Below are 14047 nucleotides of genomic sequence, written 5' to 3' on the forward strand. Positions count from 1 at the left end.
GGCAGTGTCAGCCAGCTGCCAGGATCTTGAAGATCTTGCGCGCTGTTACCATTAGCACAACCGGTCGTTGCTGGGGCATTTCCCTTTTCCTCTGTTCTTCTTCCCTGTTGGCTTTCTTTCCTTCCTTCCTTACAACCTCATCTTTTTTTGGCCGTCCTTCGACCTATTCCTTGCTTCACAGTCATTTGATTTGAACTATACGACTTGCAAACCGACCTTCGAAAATCTCAAAAAGGCACCCTCGCCGCCATGTCTAGCACTATCAAGCTTACCGTTGCCGCTGCGTTGGCACATGTCCCGTTCATCCCTCACGTCGGGTTTATTGGCCAAAAGGCCGGCGAACGGCCGTGCTATCATTGTGTCGTGTCCCTGCACCAAGATGCTCGCGGTTTGTGCGTCGCCGAAGAAGGCTCGATGAGCCGTTGTCTTGTCTGTGCTGATGCTCACGAAACATGCTGTGCTGTGCGTCCCCTCTAACCCCCCACTCTCTTTGCCCCTCCCTCATCGAACTCTCGCTGACATTTCCAGATCCCCGACGAGCTTCTGGGCGCTGCCCAGAGGATTTGGAACTGCTATCTTGCCCATGCTCTTCACGACAACAAGTGGACGGGATTGCAACGTTGGCGTATCGACAAGCTCTTCGGCGATTGTACTTCTGCCTTCCGGTCGACCTACCATATCCTGCTCAACCCCAACCGCCCCATGACCTACGATCGCGAAGACATTGACCTGGTTAACCGTTCCCGGGACCCTGCTAAGCAGCGTGAGAGCATGAATATGCTTGTCCGTGCTGTCGTAAGTCCCCTCCCCGCTTCCGCGAACGCTTGTCGCTAACCTGACTCTCAATCCTAGTATCATGAAGAGCCCTACTACAGTAGTGCTGATATCGGTCCTGAAGTGGCCGCCCTCTTTCCTGCTTTTTTCGCCGATTGTGCCAAGATCGACAGCCTGCGCAACCAGCTTCAGCTGATTGGTACGTGCCGTGACACTCCCGTCTCAGGCGAGGAGCCGACAACCAACCGCGACGAATTCCGCATGATGCTCAACGACGACCTTGTGGAACTCATCGAGGATGCCTTAAACACCGGCGTTTCTGCGCCTCAGGTCACCGACCGCACGCCTACCTAAGCCACTCCAACCTGCATTGTTGGGGCCGCACGGTGTCAGATGAATTGGCCGTCGTGCATAAGAGACGACATTTTTTAGTCTTATTATGCTCGTTTAGATGAGCTTTGGACTACTTCATCTTATTAGCCTGCGCTTGAGAGGACATTTCTTTTGTTTCCCATCTTGGGGGTCTTAGGGCAAGCATCCGGATGAGGATACGAGTGGCGAATGATCATCATAATTTGTGTTCATTCTGGTAGTTTCTCGTCTATAGAATATGTAGACGCAAAGACCTGAATCCAATCTCATGTCTCAATTCGTCGCCTCCTCTTCTGATCTCCCGTCGACCCCGAGGACACTCGCTTGTTCGAGCTTCTGTCTCCGATCAAAGCCCAGATCTGAAGATCAGGAGGTAAAAAGCTTCCATAATAAGGCTCCCTTCTCAGAAATTTCATCACATAAGAAAAGGGAATTGAGTCAGTACCACAGTAAACAGTGATTGCTTTTCCAAAGGCAACTTCATGCATTAGATCATCTCGTTCGAACCAAGACCGTCTCAAAAACCTGATGATGGCTGGCTTTTCATACTCGTAAGGCATTGTATGGATAGAAGTACCTTCGTCGGACATGACGTCGTCCAAGTCTCTGTCATCGGCACGAAGGATTCTTGTCATAGCTTGTATTGCAAGCGTGGTTTCGTTGTTCTCAACTCCCACCCAAGCGATTAAAGAGTTCGCGCGCTGATAGATCTGGCCGATGAGAGAGCTATGACTTTCCCGTTCGTTGGCGTTCCCTTGATCGATACAGATTGCATCAATCCACATTGGTTTCCCAACACGAACGACCTCGGGCATCGAAACAAGCTCTCTTTCTTCGGGTGTCTTTTGCATCTTATATGCAATCTCTTCAAGGCTATTCCAGTCTCCTTGCTTAGTATAGTCAAGGTAATCCAAAGGCGTTTTGCCTTTATCATCCACCACCTTCATACTGGCTCCGTAGTCAAGTAGAAGGCTCATGATTGCGAAGTGGCCGTTCTGTGCAGCGTGGTGAATAGCTGTCTTGCCAAAGCAGTCTTGGGCATGAACACAGGCGCCTTGTCTCAGCAAAAGTTGAACCTTTGGTCGATGATTATTTTCCGCAGCAGTGATTAACTTGGTCTCGAGGAAAGGCTCATCGCGCTTATCACCAGGGTTGTTGACCTTTTGAGACATCTTCAAAGCTTCATAGATGTTTTTGGTTACAAACATCATCTTTCCATTAACGGCGATAGGATAGCGATGCATTGGTCCGTATTCATCGATGTCGCCTGGATCAGCGCTATCTGGGTTTCCGTGAATTGAAGAGATGAGATCAAAAGCGGGTGCTGTATTGATATCTACTGTCTCTAAGACGCATTCGATTAGTTGTTCGCCAAGTACTGATGGAGGTGAGAGTTGACGAGGTCTTTTAATAAATGACAGTAGACGAATTGAAGAAGGTGATGGTAAATTCGGATATGGGAAGTGGGGAAAGTCAATTGATGGAGGCATCGTGATTGAAGCCATGATGTTTGAGTCTGATCGTTTGCATTGTGCAATAATTGTTGATTCTTCGCTGGTTCTTATAATCTGATGCCGTGAATCCTTCGACAACGGCATGCATATTTAGTCCAGGCGGAAGGGATTCTGCCTAACTCAGCCCCTGCAAGTGGATGCATTCGGACCAGATCCATCGGACTTGACTTGGATGCCTCCCCAACCACCTCAATAACATCACAGCAGTACGAACAACCGAAGTTCATGTACTTTCTTGGCATGTTTGAAACACATCGAAAATGATCCTGAAGCCTGGAATAAAATTTCTAATTCACAGCATAACGTCTTTTTCGCCTTGTCCCTGCCAGGTTAAGTGGACTTGGTTTGAGACTAAGATTCAGGTCAATCCTACTCCCTCCTGATGTGAGAACAGTTTCATAGCGGATCTCAGTCGTCCTTATCCTTTGTCCAGACCAGTGTATTCATGGTGTTGACTGTACTTAAATTGAAGTGACTGTGATGTCATTGGTGGATACTGGGGAGTGCACGTGCTTTATCGATAGACACTTATCGATAAAAGCACGGGAGCGGATTAACTACAGCCGAACGAATCCCACCTTTTTGGTGGCGCATGGGCAGCGGGAAAAAAGACGGGCATTTATTGTGTGAAAGAAGATGAGCAACAAGAATTAAGTCCAGGGGTATGACTAGACTGAGTTGATAGGACAAGGGACATTGTTCCTGGAAATAGGGAAGAAAAATATTATTTAATTGGAACCTTCTTGGTTATACAATGGTATCCAAGTAGACGATGGTACGAGAATTTAAATTTACCCTGTAGACATTCGAGTGGGTGAGTCGCCCGACTGGTACGGCTCTGTGGGTTGACCTCGTCCGTCACGATTAGTGCCTCAGGCACCAAAAGGTTTAATGCTCATCTGAAATCGGCAATTCCGCAGTGGAGCTCAAGTCCTCGCCAATCGATAAAATGATTCCTCACTAATACTTTTACTACCATCTAAGTTGCGGATAGTCTTGGTGATGTCTCACGTTCTGGATTTAATGAACGGGGCCATCGTTCGGCAAACTGTGGGCTGATCATTCCAGCGTACCGGAGCAATGGTCCCGCACTAGCAAAATCACCTTGTTGGTCAACCTCATATATTGGGCTAAAATGTCAGTTCATAGCATGAACAAAGAACACATTGGCAAGAGAAAGAAAGAACAGATATTGCAAGTTCAGATACATCGGCATTTGACGATGGTGTTGAGAATCTTACCCTAAGACTAGAAGTCGAATTTGGCAAAAGCCAAGGTTTCCCAGGGTAACGTCACAGACGGTCGGTCCGGATAAACGTGGAGAGCGCGGGCACAGCCGAGACCCCTGGAAAAAATGCCGACGTTCCGATCTAAACGACCTGTGGCGTCACTAAAAGGAACGTGGTATCGCGCTCTATCCAAGAATAACCATAGCGTTTGACGCATTCGGTATCGTCTTTCGATAATTTATTCGCTATGGAATGTTACGAGGCCAAAAGAACCATTCTAACTCAACTGTGACTTTAGCTGACAGGTGAAGCCATCTGCAAGGGGACAAGGGTCTTGGCTATAAATAACTACTGGCGGGCTTATGGTTATACGAGATGTAGCTAAGCTGTTTATGGATGAATCAGACAACGAAGGTTACCACGTGAATGCTTGAGCTGTGCTTTAGCGTACTTTGGCAGGTACCGCCTTTCAGCCATGGGCCCTTCGAGATTTTGCTCGGTCGTTGAGACATGGGCTGAGATGCGTCAAAGTCTCGTATAGTCTGGGCGATCATATCGTATAAACCAAGACATGTCTAAGGAAAAATCTATATAAGGCTTGATGGGAGACTGTCTTTGGTATTCTCTATCAGCTACAACTCAGTCACTCGCTACTACTACTACTACCACTCTACAACCTCTTCCACACTTTCAAGTTTGTCTACCTGATCAAGACTTACATACAATATACTAATTTTCTCAGAACACCACCAAACCGCAATCATGCAGTTCTCTCTCGCCTTCCTCGCCGCCGTCCTCTCGGCCACCAGCGTCACCGCCGCCCCCGCCGCCGGCACCGTCAACATGATGGCCGCCTCCCCCCAGTGGACCATCGAAAACATGCAGCGCAGCTGCGCCAAGGACGACAGCTCTTGCACCTGGAACTTCAAGGTCAACACCCACAGTGGCGCTGCCACCGCCTGCAAGTTCGTCGTCAAGGGCAGCAAGGCCTCTCAGCGCAACGGCGGCCCCGTCAAGTGCGGTGATTACACTGTCACTTCTGGCTGGAGTGGCCAGTTCGGTCCCGGAAACGGATTCACTACTTTCTCGGTTGTCTCTTCTAAGAGACAGATTGTCTGGCCTGCTTATACTGATAAGCAGGTTCAGGGTGGAAAGGTTGTTAAGCCTAACCAGTCTTACACTCCTGCCAACCTTCCCAAGTAAGCGGGGGATGTGACGGTGACGGTGACGGGTATATAGAGGAGTTTCAGATCGAGGTTCTTAATACATAATATGCAATTCATTCTTCATAAAAGGTTTGCCTCTGACCCAGTCACGAAAAAGTATTCGTGTTTTAACTTTATGAAATGCCATCTTGTAAAAACCTTTTGCAGCTGCTGCCTACTGTGAGCTCAGGAACATGACCGTCAAGATTTTACTCAACAAAGTTTAACATCTGAACCATCAGGACTCCGAAGAATAGATAAGATGGCCATTCACACTAAACCAACGTGATCAATCTCTCCTTAAGGCACAATATGTTTGATTGCTTCATCACTCAGTGTCTCTTCATTCATCCTGGAGTGAACAAAAGAAAACAAACATCGATGTGACCCATTGCTTGACCATAACTTGGTTTATCGTGTGACGCAAACTCTGCATGACCCATCCCCAAATACCGGATCAGACCCAACCTAAACTTCTTTCTCTTCTATAAATTGTACGACTCCTAACCGACTTTTGCAGCAACCAACGCATTTCGTACTAAATTCAAGATGCCGGTCACGACCCGCTCAGCAAAACGCAATTCTGGCCCCAAACTACCCTTCGATATCCAGCTATGTGTACTGGAATGGATGATCGCCTTGGGAAAAGCTGACAGTAGTGTGGACGTGTCCCCCTGCGCCGCAGTTTGCAAGTCCTGGCAGGTCATCATCGAACGAGAGCTATTCCGCCACCTAACCCTCACTCTCAAGGACCTGGATTTGTTCGGCAAGTATTGCCACGGACGGAAGCATTATGTGAAGCACATTGTGTTGGAGATCTGGCTCTGTCACGACCTGGATAGCAACTTGGATAAAGTCTGCTTCACAGAGGCAACAGAGACGTTATTCGTAGAACTATCGACCTGGGAAGGCCACGGCATTACATTGGAGTTTGGTATCGTCCCCCCGAGTGAACCAGGATGGATCTCCTATCCTAAACGCTCTAGACGCTTCCACATTCACTATGGGCCTGTGCCAAGAAAACGATCACTTAGTGGGAACTTGCGAGATCTGCATGAGCTAAAGGAATTTGATTGGGATGGCGATCGCGACCTGACAAATGATGATCTGTCAGAGCTCTGGACGGAACATGGTTTAGACATCCAGGGCCATGAACACCTTGCCTTTCACGATGATTCAGATGTGGGAACGTCTCTTCTTGCCAAAGTGGCTTGCGTTTCGAAACTCCTTATCCGCCGAAGATACATGCCAAACATCAGTTCTCATTCCCTATCTACCATTATCAAATCTCTGCCGTCCCTGGAATCGATTCAGCTTGAGCGATGGTGCTATGGCCGCCACCTTTACGATGATAAATGGGATTCAGGTATGTGATCCTTTGTACCCTCGAGATATTGATATGCTAAGCTTCTGTAGACCTCGATAATACGACTATCGCTCTGCCTGAGTCATTGAAAGAGTTCACATACTATGAAGAGTGTGGAACCAACTATCACCAGCGCGATGGCGAGGAACCGCATCGACTCAACCCCATGTTCAAAGATGTCTTGATCAAAGCTGCGGACCGCATTGAACACATCGCCATCTCTTTCAGCGCGAGTAGCCTCTTGAATCCCAATGCAGACTTCAAGTTCACGGCATTAAAAACACTTGCCATGACCTCAAACGCTTTGCTACATGACATGGACGGGTTGGTAGATCTACCTCTATTGAGGTGCGCAGCGACTGCCGCCAAGAGAATGCCGAAACTTGAAGTTTTCGAAATCTGGTGCTACAAGAATGGAATGGCCCTTCAGGCTCAGGTATTCACATATCAGAGACTAGGGAAGTATAGTAGTTGTATAACTTGGAAGGAGAATCGGGGGCCTCGAAAGATATCAGAACGTCTCCAAAGGGCGTGGAAGGAGGTTGCAGACGGAGAGAATGGCATTTTTGAGGTGAAGTACGAGTTCCTGACGTTGGAGTGGACTCTGTGGAAGAGAATAACTCTAGGTGAGATGCGCTCGCATCTTCTGTTGGGGAATCGGATCCTTCATGACATAACGTGGACGCAGGTTTAGGTTCGTCTTCTTATGTTTTGACAAGATGCTTTGACTTAGAAGGCGGCCCACCAAGCTTGCCTGCTGATGAGAAGTTGTCATAGAATTGAGAGAGCTTGTTTTTCGGAATTATCGGTCCACCTAGGTTTTGATGATACCAGATCCGTCAACCATATGTACAAAGGCGAACTTAATAGAATCATCAACCATGATGCCTCAAATAGTTGCAGAATATGCTATTTGCTGTGTAAACCAGATCAATCTGCTGAAGATCGAGGACATTGGTGAAACCAGAAATCGACCCAGCACTCTACAGAACAAATTTGAGAGCAACCGCCACGAGAGATGAGACCATTCCCACAGCAGTCAATATCCCAATTGAAGGGGGACAGAAACTACATCAAGTTAGTATCGTACGTTCATGCGTTGCAGAATGTGACTTACTCATCGCCACTGACTCTCAAGAATCCAATCCAGAACAGACACTGCGCTAGAAAGATCAAGGGGAACCCCAAGGTCAAGACAACGTAGAGGTTCAGATGAGGGGCTCTGAGATCCTGCTCAGGATGGCTCGATTCAGCTCTCATGGGCACGGTACCGTAGTGAGAATCATTGCGTGAAGCGTTCCAGTGCTGGTCGCGCAACAAGGGATCGCAAACATTTGCACCCTGATAGGCTTTCGCACAATTGCCACCACCACAGTTCGAGAGATCATCATCGTTTGCTGTGTCGGTGTGATTCAAGTCGAACATAGTGCGGGCGATTCGAATGCTCGGTACAGCCATCAGAGCGACAACCACCAGCCACATCAAAGCCCCACCATACATCAACCAGGCGGAGTTTCCGACTTCCGTGTTTGGTAGAACGCCGAAATAGAAGTCGTGTCGACGACCATAGTTGACAGTCATGGTCATGTAGTACATATTCGGGATCTGCAGGAGGACCTCGGCATATAGCGCAGAAGAGGCCGCCGTGAGGTCTTTCGATTCAGGCCGATGGAGGCCGGTTGGCGCTATGGCAAGCCAGCCCAAGCGAGGCAGCGAACAAAAAAGAAGAATTAGCTGGACCTTGGGAACGTGGCTATAACCGGAGGTGCTGTGGATGATTTCGACCATTAGCCAGTAGCCGACCAACTGGACGCTGGCAAGTACAAGTGCTCTCAAGATCCAGACTGGGCTTGTTGGGAGTGGTGCGAGAGTAGTGGACCTTCGGGTGCATCTCTCACCAATGAATGCAGCCAGACCAGTCGCCAGATTGACAAGAGCAAGACTGCCCATCATCACTAGGTAGGATGGGCATGCGACGTCATTCGAATTGTCTGGTCTTAGGCTCCATCGCCATGGAATCATCTCGCGTGGTCGGGGCTCGAGCAATTGGACCCAATCCTCGGGTAGACCATTCCAGCCTCGATCGTCGCCACAGAGGTCAAACAACCAATTAAGGTATTGCTTCCTCGACTCAAAGTTCTGGCAGGCACCCTGACACAGATCGTAATCCACCTTACTGCACATGCACTTTCTGTCTATGGCGGGTACCAACTGACAATAACCTTCTGAGTCGGTATCACAAACATCGGTTGTGCATTCCTGCGATGACGCTGTAACGTTGTCTGGCATATTTGGGATATCCGAGGATCTCTCCCACCTTGTCATCAAGATATAGTCGAGGCCGGGAATCATGAGTGACTTATCCCAGTTCCTGGGCAACGCAGATTGTCCACAGATAGCATGTATCCACAATCGCTCTTTTGTCAACTCGAGCTTATCTGAGCAGGGTTCGGGCTGTTGCGGTTGGTCGGAGAATCGATGACAGAAACACTCGACGTCGAAATACTCTCCGTCAGGAATATGCCCATGAGTGAGATCATATCCAGCGGTGTCCCAGCTCAGCGCTGTCATGGACTTCAGTCTTGGGCTGTACTCCCAAGGCCGAGCAGCGTTCCCCTGAGAAATCGTCGTACTCGTGAAGCTACAAGACACCATAGTGAGATCAAACTTCTCAACAAGTCGAGAGGTTGGCTTCTTCATACAGTACGGTGCCTTTTCAGCGACATCGACGGCCTTGTAACCCCGTGGCAAGGTCTTTGGCGACAGATTCTGGAGTCCATTGGTATCACCGATAACAACGATCCAACTTCGACCAGTGACCTCCTGTATCCAATGCATAAGCTGTGCCTTGGCGAGGACGGATCGGCTGCAGTAGTCGTTATAGCGTTCGAGAAAGTATGGATGGAACTCGTCTCTCAAACAGCTGAGTTCGGTGAGCCATTGATGGTGCGTGCAGAAGATGAAATAGTTGGTGCATCGAAGTTTGGTACAGGTGGTCATCGCACTCAGCCAAGCATCGTCGTTTTGCTGGGCAATGCATTGTGGCATGGGCGGCAGATCTTCTGGATTCACCCATCCCCCCCAGTTCTTCAGAATGGTCGGTACTTCTCCATCGTAGAGTTGGAAGTCGTCGGATCCGCTAGCATCGTGGGTCGAGTCTGTGACAAGGTTAGTGCTCGGGTATCGTGGATCAGTGGAGCAGTGGCGTACCTGTCAGCGCTGCCACAGACACTACAAAAAGCAGGAGGGCGCGAAATATACTTTGCGGCTTCATGTTTGAGGCGGCGCCACACCCGTTGGTCGAAAGAGTGCGATTTGTGTAATGTTTCGGAAATCGCAGAAAAAATAAAGAATGATAAATTTTGGTGTTGCTGCGCTCGAGGAATTACTGCCTGGAGAATGCCTGGGCGGTTACCTCATGACAGGAAAAGCGGGGATGGGTCTTGGGGAAGGCCACCTCCCGCCAATCAGCTTTCCCGGAGGCCACCAACGGTCTGCTGAATATCACGGTAGGCATTCTTCCCGGCCCGAGATTATCCGTGACAATTATCATTCCACGTCTTCTATATTTCGGAAATTGATTGTGTTTGTTCTGTTGTTCCTTTTTATATCTGTTTCTAACGCATATTGATTGCCAGATGAAACCCATTCAACCCTTCTTCGCCCTATTGAAGCTCTTCTGCCAATCCTTACAAAACGCACTCATGTCCTGTCGTACAACCGGTATTCCAAGAGCCACCATCTCATGATTCTGCTTCTCTAGAGACCTTGTCATCATGTCAGGTCCATTGACGATGTTTGTCAAGTTCCCATTTGTGAGAGGCTTTGAGCTGGAGAGAAGTTATAAATGGTTCAATTTGTTGTGAGAAGGACTCTTCTTACGTTGTAGTTGTGGTGTTTGAGAGTGGGTTGCCCATGATTGCTTGTCTTTTAAGCCCACTCACTTATGAATGATCTTGTGGTAGACGATGTTCATGTTGTTTGATTTAATCATTTGCATCAGAGATTGCAAGTCTATATACTCATCTAACAGCACGTTCCTTCATACCTTCATCCAATCCACTCACTATGGACAACTCATGGTATTTCCCTGACATGCCTTGAGGAGCCTCCAGTGATTAAACCTGGAGGCTCTTCCTTCAAAATCCCTTCAGGTAGGATCAACTGGGTTACTGCATACAGACATCACTTATGCAATATCACTGGAAACAGCGATACGTACCGATCAGAGACATATCCACACCATGCCAGCCAGAAGTGGAAAAAGCAATATTGACCAACTGACCTGCTGAGAAGCTGATCGACACGTTCAGCCTGCATGTCTTGTCACATCGCAACGCTGTTTGGTCCAGAAGGCAACTAACCCCCCCTTCTCTCTGCTCTATTTTCAGCCTCCCTCGATGGGACGCCTATTTTGGAACGAACCGACAAGAGCCTCAGAAAACAGGTACTTGGTCACTCCCCGCATTATTTGCCCGTGTTTGACGAACGCTTGTGATCACTTCACTCGTTGAATTCACCTTGGGACTCTAGAAGAAAGATCAATGTCACTCGAATATTAAAAAGGATAAGTGAGTGTAATTTGGCTTCATTGCGCGTTTGCTTCTGATTAAATTGTAAGATTTATTATTATTAGAATTATAATCAAATGTCTGCAAATGTGTGAATAATCCATTTTAGAAGCAATACCCATGTTGGGTGTTAGAAGATAGTAGGAAAATATGTTATCAGTCTACGTCCACATCAATTCCCCTTTCAAGCGCTGCCAAGGTTCGAAGCGCAGGTCTCCGTCTACTATACCTACGTTTCCGGTAAGCTGAGTGCCTCAGTGCCCTTCCGTTCTCACAAACATCCCGCTGGTGAACTCGAAGATTATCCCTCCGGGTGAAAAATGCTCCGCATCGTTCACATGTAAACGTGGGCCTAGCTCGATGCATATGATTGATGTGCTTCTTCAAATTCGCCTTTCTGTACGCCTCTGCACCTTCCGGCTGGTATTGGCACCCTGACTCCTTACAGCGCATCTCGTCGCTATTGCGAATGCGGTCGTAGGACCCAGAAGAACCCGTTGAACGCCTCAGTGGTGGGGGTATGATTTCCACGCTGCTTTCGGCGATGCCAACCGCCTCCATGCTGTCTATAGCCATGCCCACGTCGAACGGAGCATGGCCGAAGGACGACTGGTGATGAGAAAAGTCAAATGAGTCCCCGGGGCCAAATTGAGGTTGAGCCTCGATGCTGGCGATAACATCGGTCTGACGGCTAGACTCATGGGAGCGGAAATGACCATCACCACCATTCCCGGCTGGCGAACTTTGTAACCGGTGTGAGAAATTTGGTACGACGACTTCGAGCCCCTGAGCAGTTTGCGATGATTGCCCCGACCCGTCCAAGTTCCATGTTGCACTGGCCTGTCGGTGGCCGAGATGCGAGAAGGGAGATTGTGGTGGAGCAAGCGACATCTGCATCTCATGCTGCGCGACCTCACTAGCAGCATCCGGAACTCCAACTCCATGGGTCTGCGTACCGCCATGTTGTTGGAGATCTGGAGCTGAATAGTCAGTGGGTGAAATGCAGAATTCCCCATAGTCTGTACTCATGGAGTCCATGTAGCCTGCTGTTGACATTGTAGTCAAGGTAGAAATTGATGATTGCGTCGAGCGCTGTTGTGTACGAGCATTGGCATCTGACCGATGAGGGGAACGGGCTGGCAAAACGTGGGAGCTATCGAGTTCGACAAAATGATAGTTGGTACCGAGCTCAGCCAGTGCCTCACCAGGACGGACACTTGTCGGCAGTTCAGCATCGCCAAGAGAAGAGACTATGGACCCTTTGCGCGAAGCACTCGGGGACTCTGACATTGAATCCGAGCCAGATGATGTGAAACCACTTGAGCGCTGGCCGACTGCAGATAGCTGGCTACGAGAGGATGACGCCGAGCCAGAGCAGCGGGAGATGAGACCAGCGATCTTCTTCTTCCCCTTTGCCATGGCGGAAGTCTTCACAGCGGGCGACAAGCTCTCACCAGCGCTGAGCCGGTAAGCTGGGCTGTTACCGGGAAAGTTGTAATACTCGCAGCAACAGTTGCAATAAGCGCCATCGGGAGAGACATGGGCGCACTGAGCCGCATGAAGAACCATGTCCTTAGGGTCGGAAAAGCTTGTCTTGCAATTGGAAAATGGGCATATCCATCTGTCAAAATGGGCATTGAGCGGGGCGCCATGGGCGAAGATGTCCAAGGCCATAACGGCAATAATTCTTGCACGAGCAGGGTTGTCGATGCAAGCTGATAGCGCTTCAAGACTAGATAATGTTAGTAGTGGATCAACCTATCTTCAATGGGAAGCATAACATACCGGCAGGGTGTCTGTGTCTGTGTCTGTGTCTGTCGAGAGGGGACGTCGCCAAAAGCTTCAAGAGGTGACCCAGTGCTTGAGAAAGATGTCGTGTCAGACACAGGCGGGCGGAAATTGTCGCCGTAAGCCGGAACCCCGCGGAGCTCATCTGGCGCCAGAAGCGGTTGGATGCAAGGCATTGTAGATGTTTGTTTCCAAAGGATGAGGAATAAACCCAGGAGACAACGGCTTGCTTGATGGCTGTGCAAAGAGGCCGACACCATTCTAGCTGGGCAAACGGTTGCTCAAATATTACCAAATGGCCTTTGGCACAAGAGCCGGATCCAGGACGAACGCATTGCAATCCCCAGAGCCGCGACAGCATCTTGGCGGTCCGACCTCTCGAGCCGGTACTGCGCTGGCAATTGGGCTTGAAAGCAGCATCCTGATTCGACGATGTCGACAGGCTCAATGAATGCGTATCAATTGAACTGGCACTGGAGGGAATTATCGTCCTGCGTAATATGCAGGATGGCCGTCGAGGTCACAGGTAGAGAGGTGTCCTGCAGTCTAGGCTGTGGTTTGCGGTAGGTATATGGCGACAGAAGTTCGCAGGGAAACTACAAACGTTTGTCAGCAGTTGAGGCTCTTGTACCATCCACTTGGATCGGGATTGGGCATGGACGAGTAGTGAGGTCCTGCATGACCTTGGGCTCCAGCAGCTGGCAGTGCCCTCAAGCTGGTGTCTCTGGGGTGCGGGAATTGAGGGTGCATGAGGGGCATGGTGGCCTTAAAGAGGCAGCGAGCTTTGTGGGAAGAACATTTGGCCTGAGGCTCAAATAGAGTGCTAACTTTAGCTTGGCAGGGAGCTAAGGGAAAGGCGCGTGCAGGAGGGGTTGAGGCAGGTGCGAGTCAGTGCCTGCCTGCCTTACTACGTCTCGGTCTACGCCTCGGTCGTTCTTTCCCACCACGGCGCAAGGCAAGAGGCTCCAAATATGAGTGCGCGCGCCTCAGAACCCGACAATTCCCTGGAAAGGGATGTTCAGTATGGGCAAGGGAAGGAATTCGCTTTTTCGGAGTCATGGCCAGCAGGAGCCGCAGAGTCCCTTCCAACAAATTGCCATGCAGGGTCGGTGGGAAGGAAAGGAATTGGAGGTAGCATTTGGTTTACAGGCCTTCAGGTCAGTCGAGGAGGCCCTTTATGTTAAATGATTGCAAATGAGGCCTTAAATACTCATTTCACCTCAGGTAT

At 49.3% G+C, this 14047-nt stretch overlaps 6 protein-coding genes across 6 annotated transcripts; 3 read left to right on the plus strand and 3 right to left on the minus strand.

Moving 5' to 3' along the window:
* Positions 1-249: 249 nt before the first annotated feature.
* B0J16DRAFT_372740 (uncharacterized protein) lies at positions 250-1271 on the plus strand (the record flags this gene model as incomplete). The annotated part of the gene is made up of 3 exons (XM_046130486.1): positions 250-462; positions 529-795; positions 853-1271. 3 exons carry the CDS (start codon positions 250-252, stop codon positions 1126-1128), a joined length of 756 nt encoding a protein of 251 aa, XP_045983642.1. The 3' UTR covers positions 1129-1271.
* B0J16DRAFT_343101 (uncharacterized protein) lies at positions 1256-2707 on the minus strand. Its single transcript, XM_046127970.1, has one exon. The coding sequence runs from the start codon at positions 2649-2651 to the stop codon at positions 1413-1415; it is 1239 nt and encodes a 412-aa protein (XP_045983643.1). The 5' UTR covers positions 2652-2707; the 3' UTR covers positions 1256-1412.
* Positions 2708-4455: 1748 nt separating this feature from the next.
* B0J16DRAFT_415304 (uncharacterized protein) lies at positions 4456-5185 on the plus strand. The gene is made up of 2 exons (XM_046133513.1): positions 4456-4583; positions 4632-5185. Exon 2 carries the CDS (start codon positions 4652-4654, stop codon positions 5090-5092), a length of 441 nt encoding a protein of 146 aa, XP_045983644.1. The 5' UTR covers positions 4456-4583; positions 4632-4651; the 3' UTR covers positions 5093-5185.
* Positions 5186-5295: 110 nt separating this feature from the next.
* B0J16DRAFT_145704 (uncharacterized protein) lies at positions 5296-7364 on the plus strand. The gene is made up of 2 exons (XM_046121964.1): positions 5296-6460; positions 6511-7364. Exons 1-2 carry the CDS (start codon positions 5644-5646, stop codon positions 7152-7154), a joined length of 1461 nt encoding a protein of 486 aa, XP_045983645.1. The 5' UTR covers positions 5296-5643; the 3' UTR covers positions 7155-7364.
* Positions 7365-7443: 79 nt separating this feature from the next.
* B0J16DRAFT_320776 (uncharacterized protein) lies at positions 7444-9734 on the minus strand (the record flags this gene model as incomplete). Its single annotated transcript, XM_046125595.1, has 3 exons — positions 7444-7528; positions 7578-9618; positions 9671-9734. 3 exons carry the CDS (start codon positions 9732-9734, stop codon positions 7444-7446), a joined length of 2190 nt encoding a protein of 729 aa, XP_045983646.1.
* Positions 9735-11046: 1312 nt separating this feature from the next.
* Positions 11047-13564, minus strand: B0J16DRAFT_145819 (uncharacterized protein). Its single transcript, XM_046121966.1, has 2 exons — positions 12817-13564; positions 11047-12763 (listed from the first exon to the last, which is right to left on the minus strand). The coding sequence occupies exons 1-2, from the start codon at positions 13077-13079 to the stop codon at positions 11188-11190; spliced, it is 1839 nt and encodes a 612-aa protein (XP_045983647.1). The 5' UTR covers positions 13080-13564; the 3' UTR covers positions 11047-11187.
* Positions 13565-14047: the final 483 nt, after the last annotated feature.

This window comes from Fusarium flagelliforme (genome assembly GCF_020744385.1).
Source record: "Fusarium flagelliforme strain FIESC 12 MPI-CAGE-AA-0113 chromosome Unknown B0J16scaffold_4, whole genome shotgun sequence".
NCBI lineage: Eukaryota > Fungi > Ascomycota > Sordariomycetes > Hypocreales > Nectriaceae > Fusarium > Fusarium flagelliforme.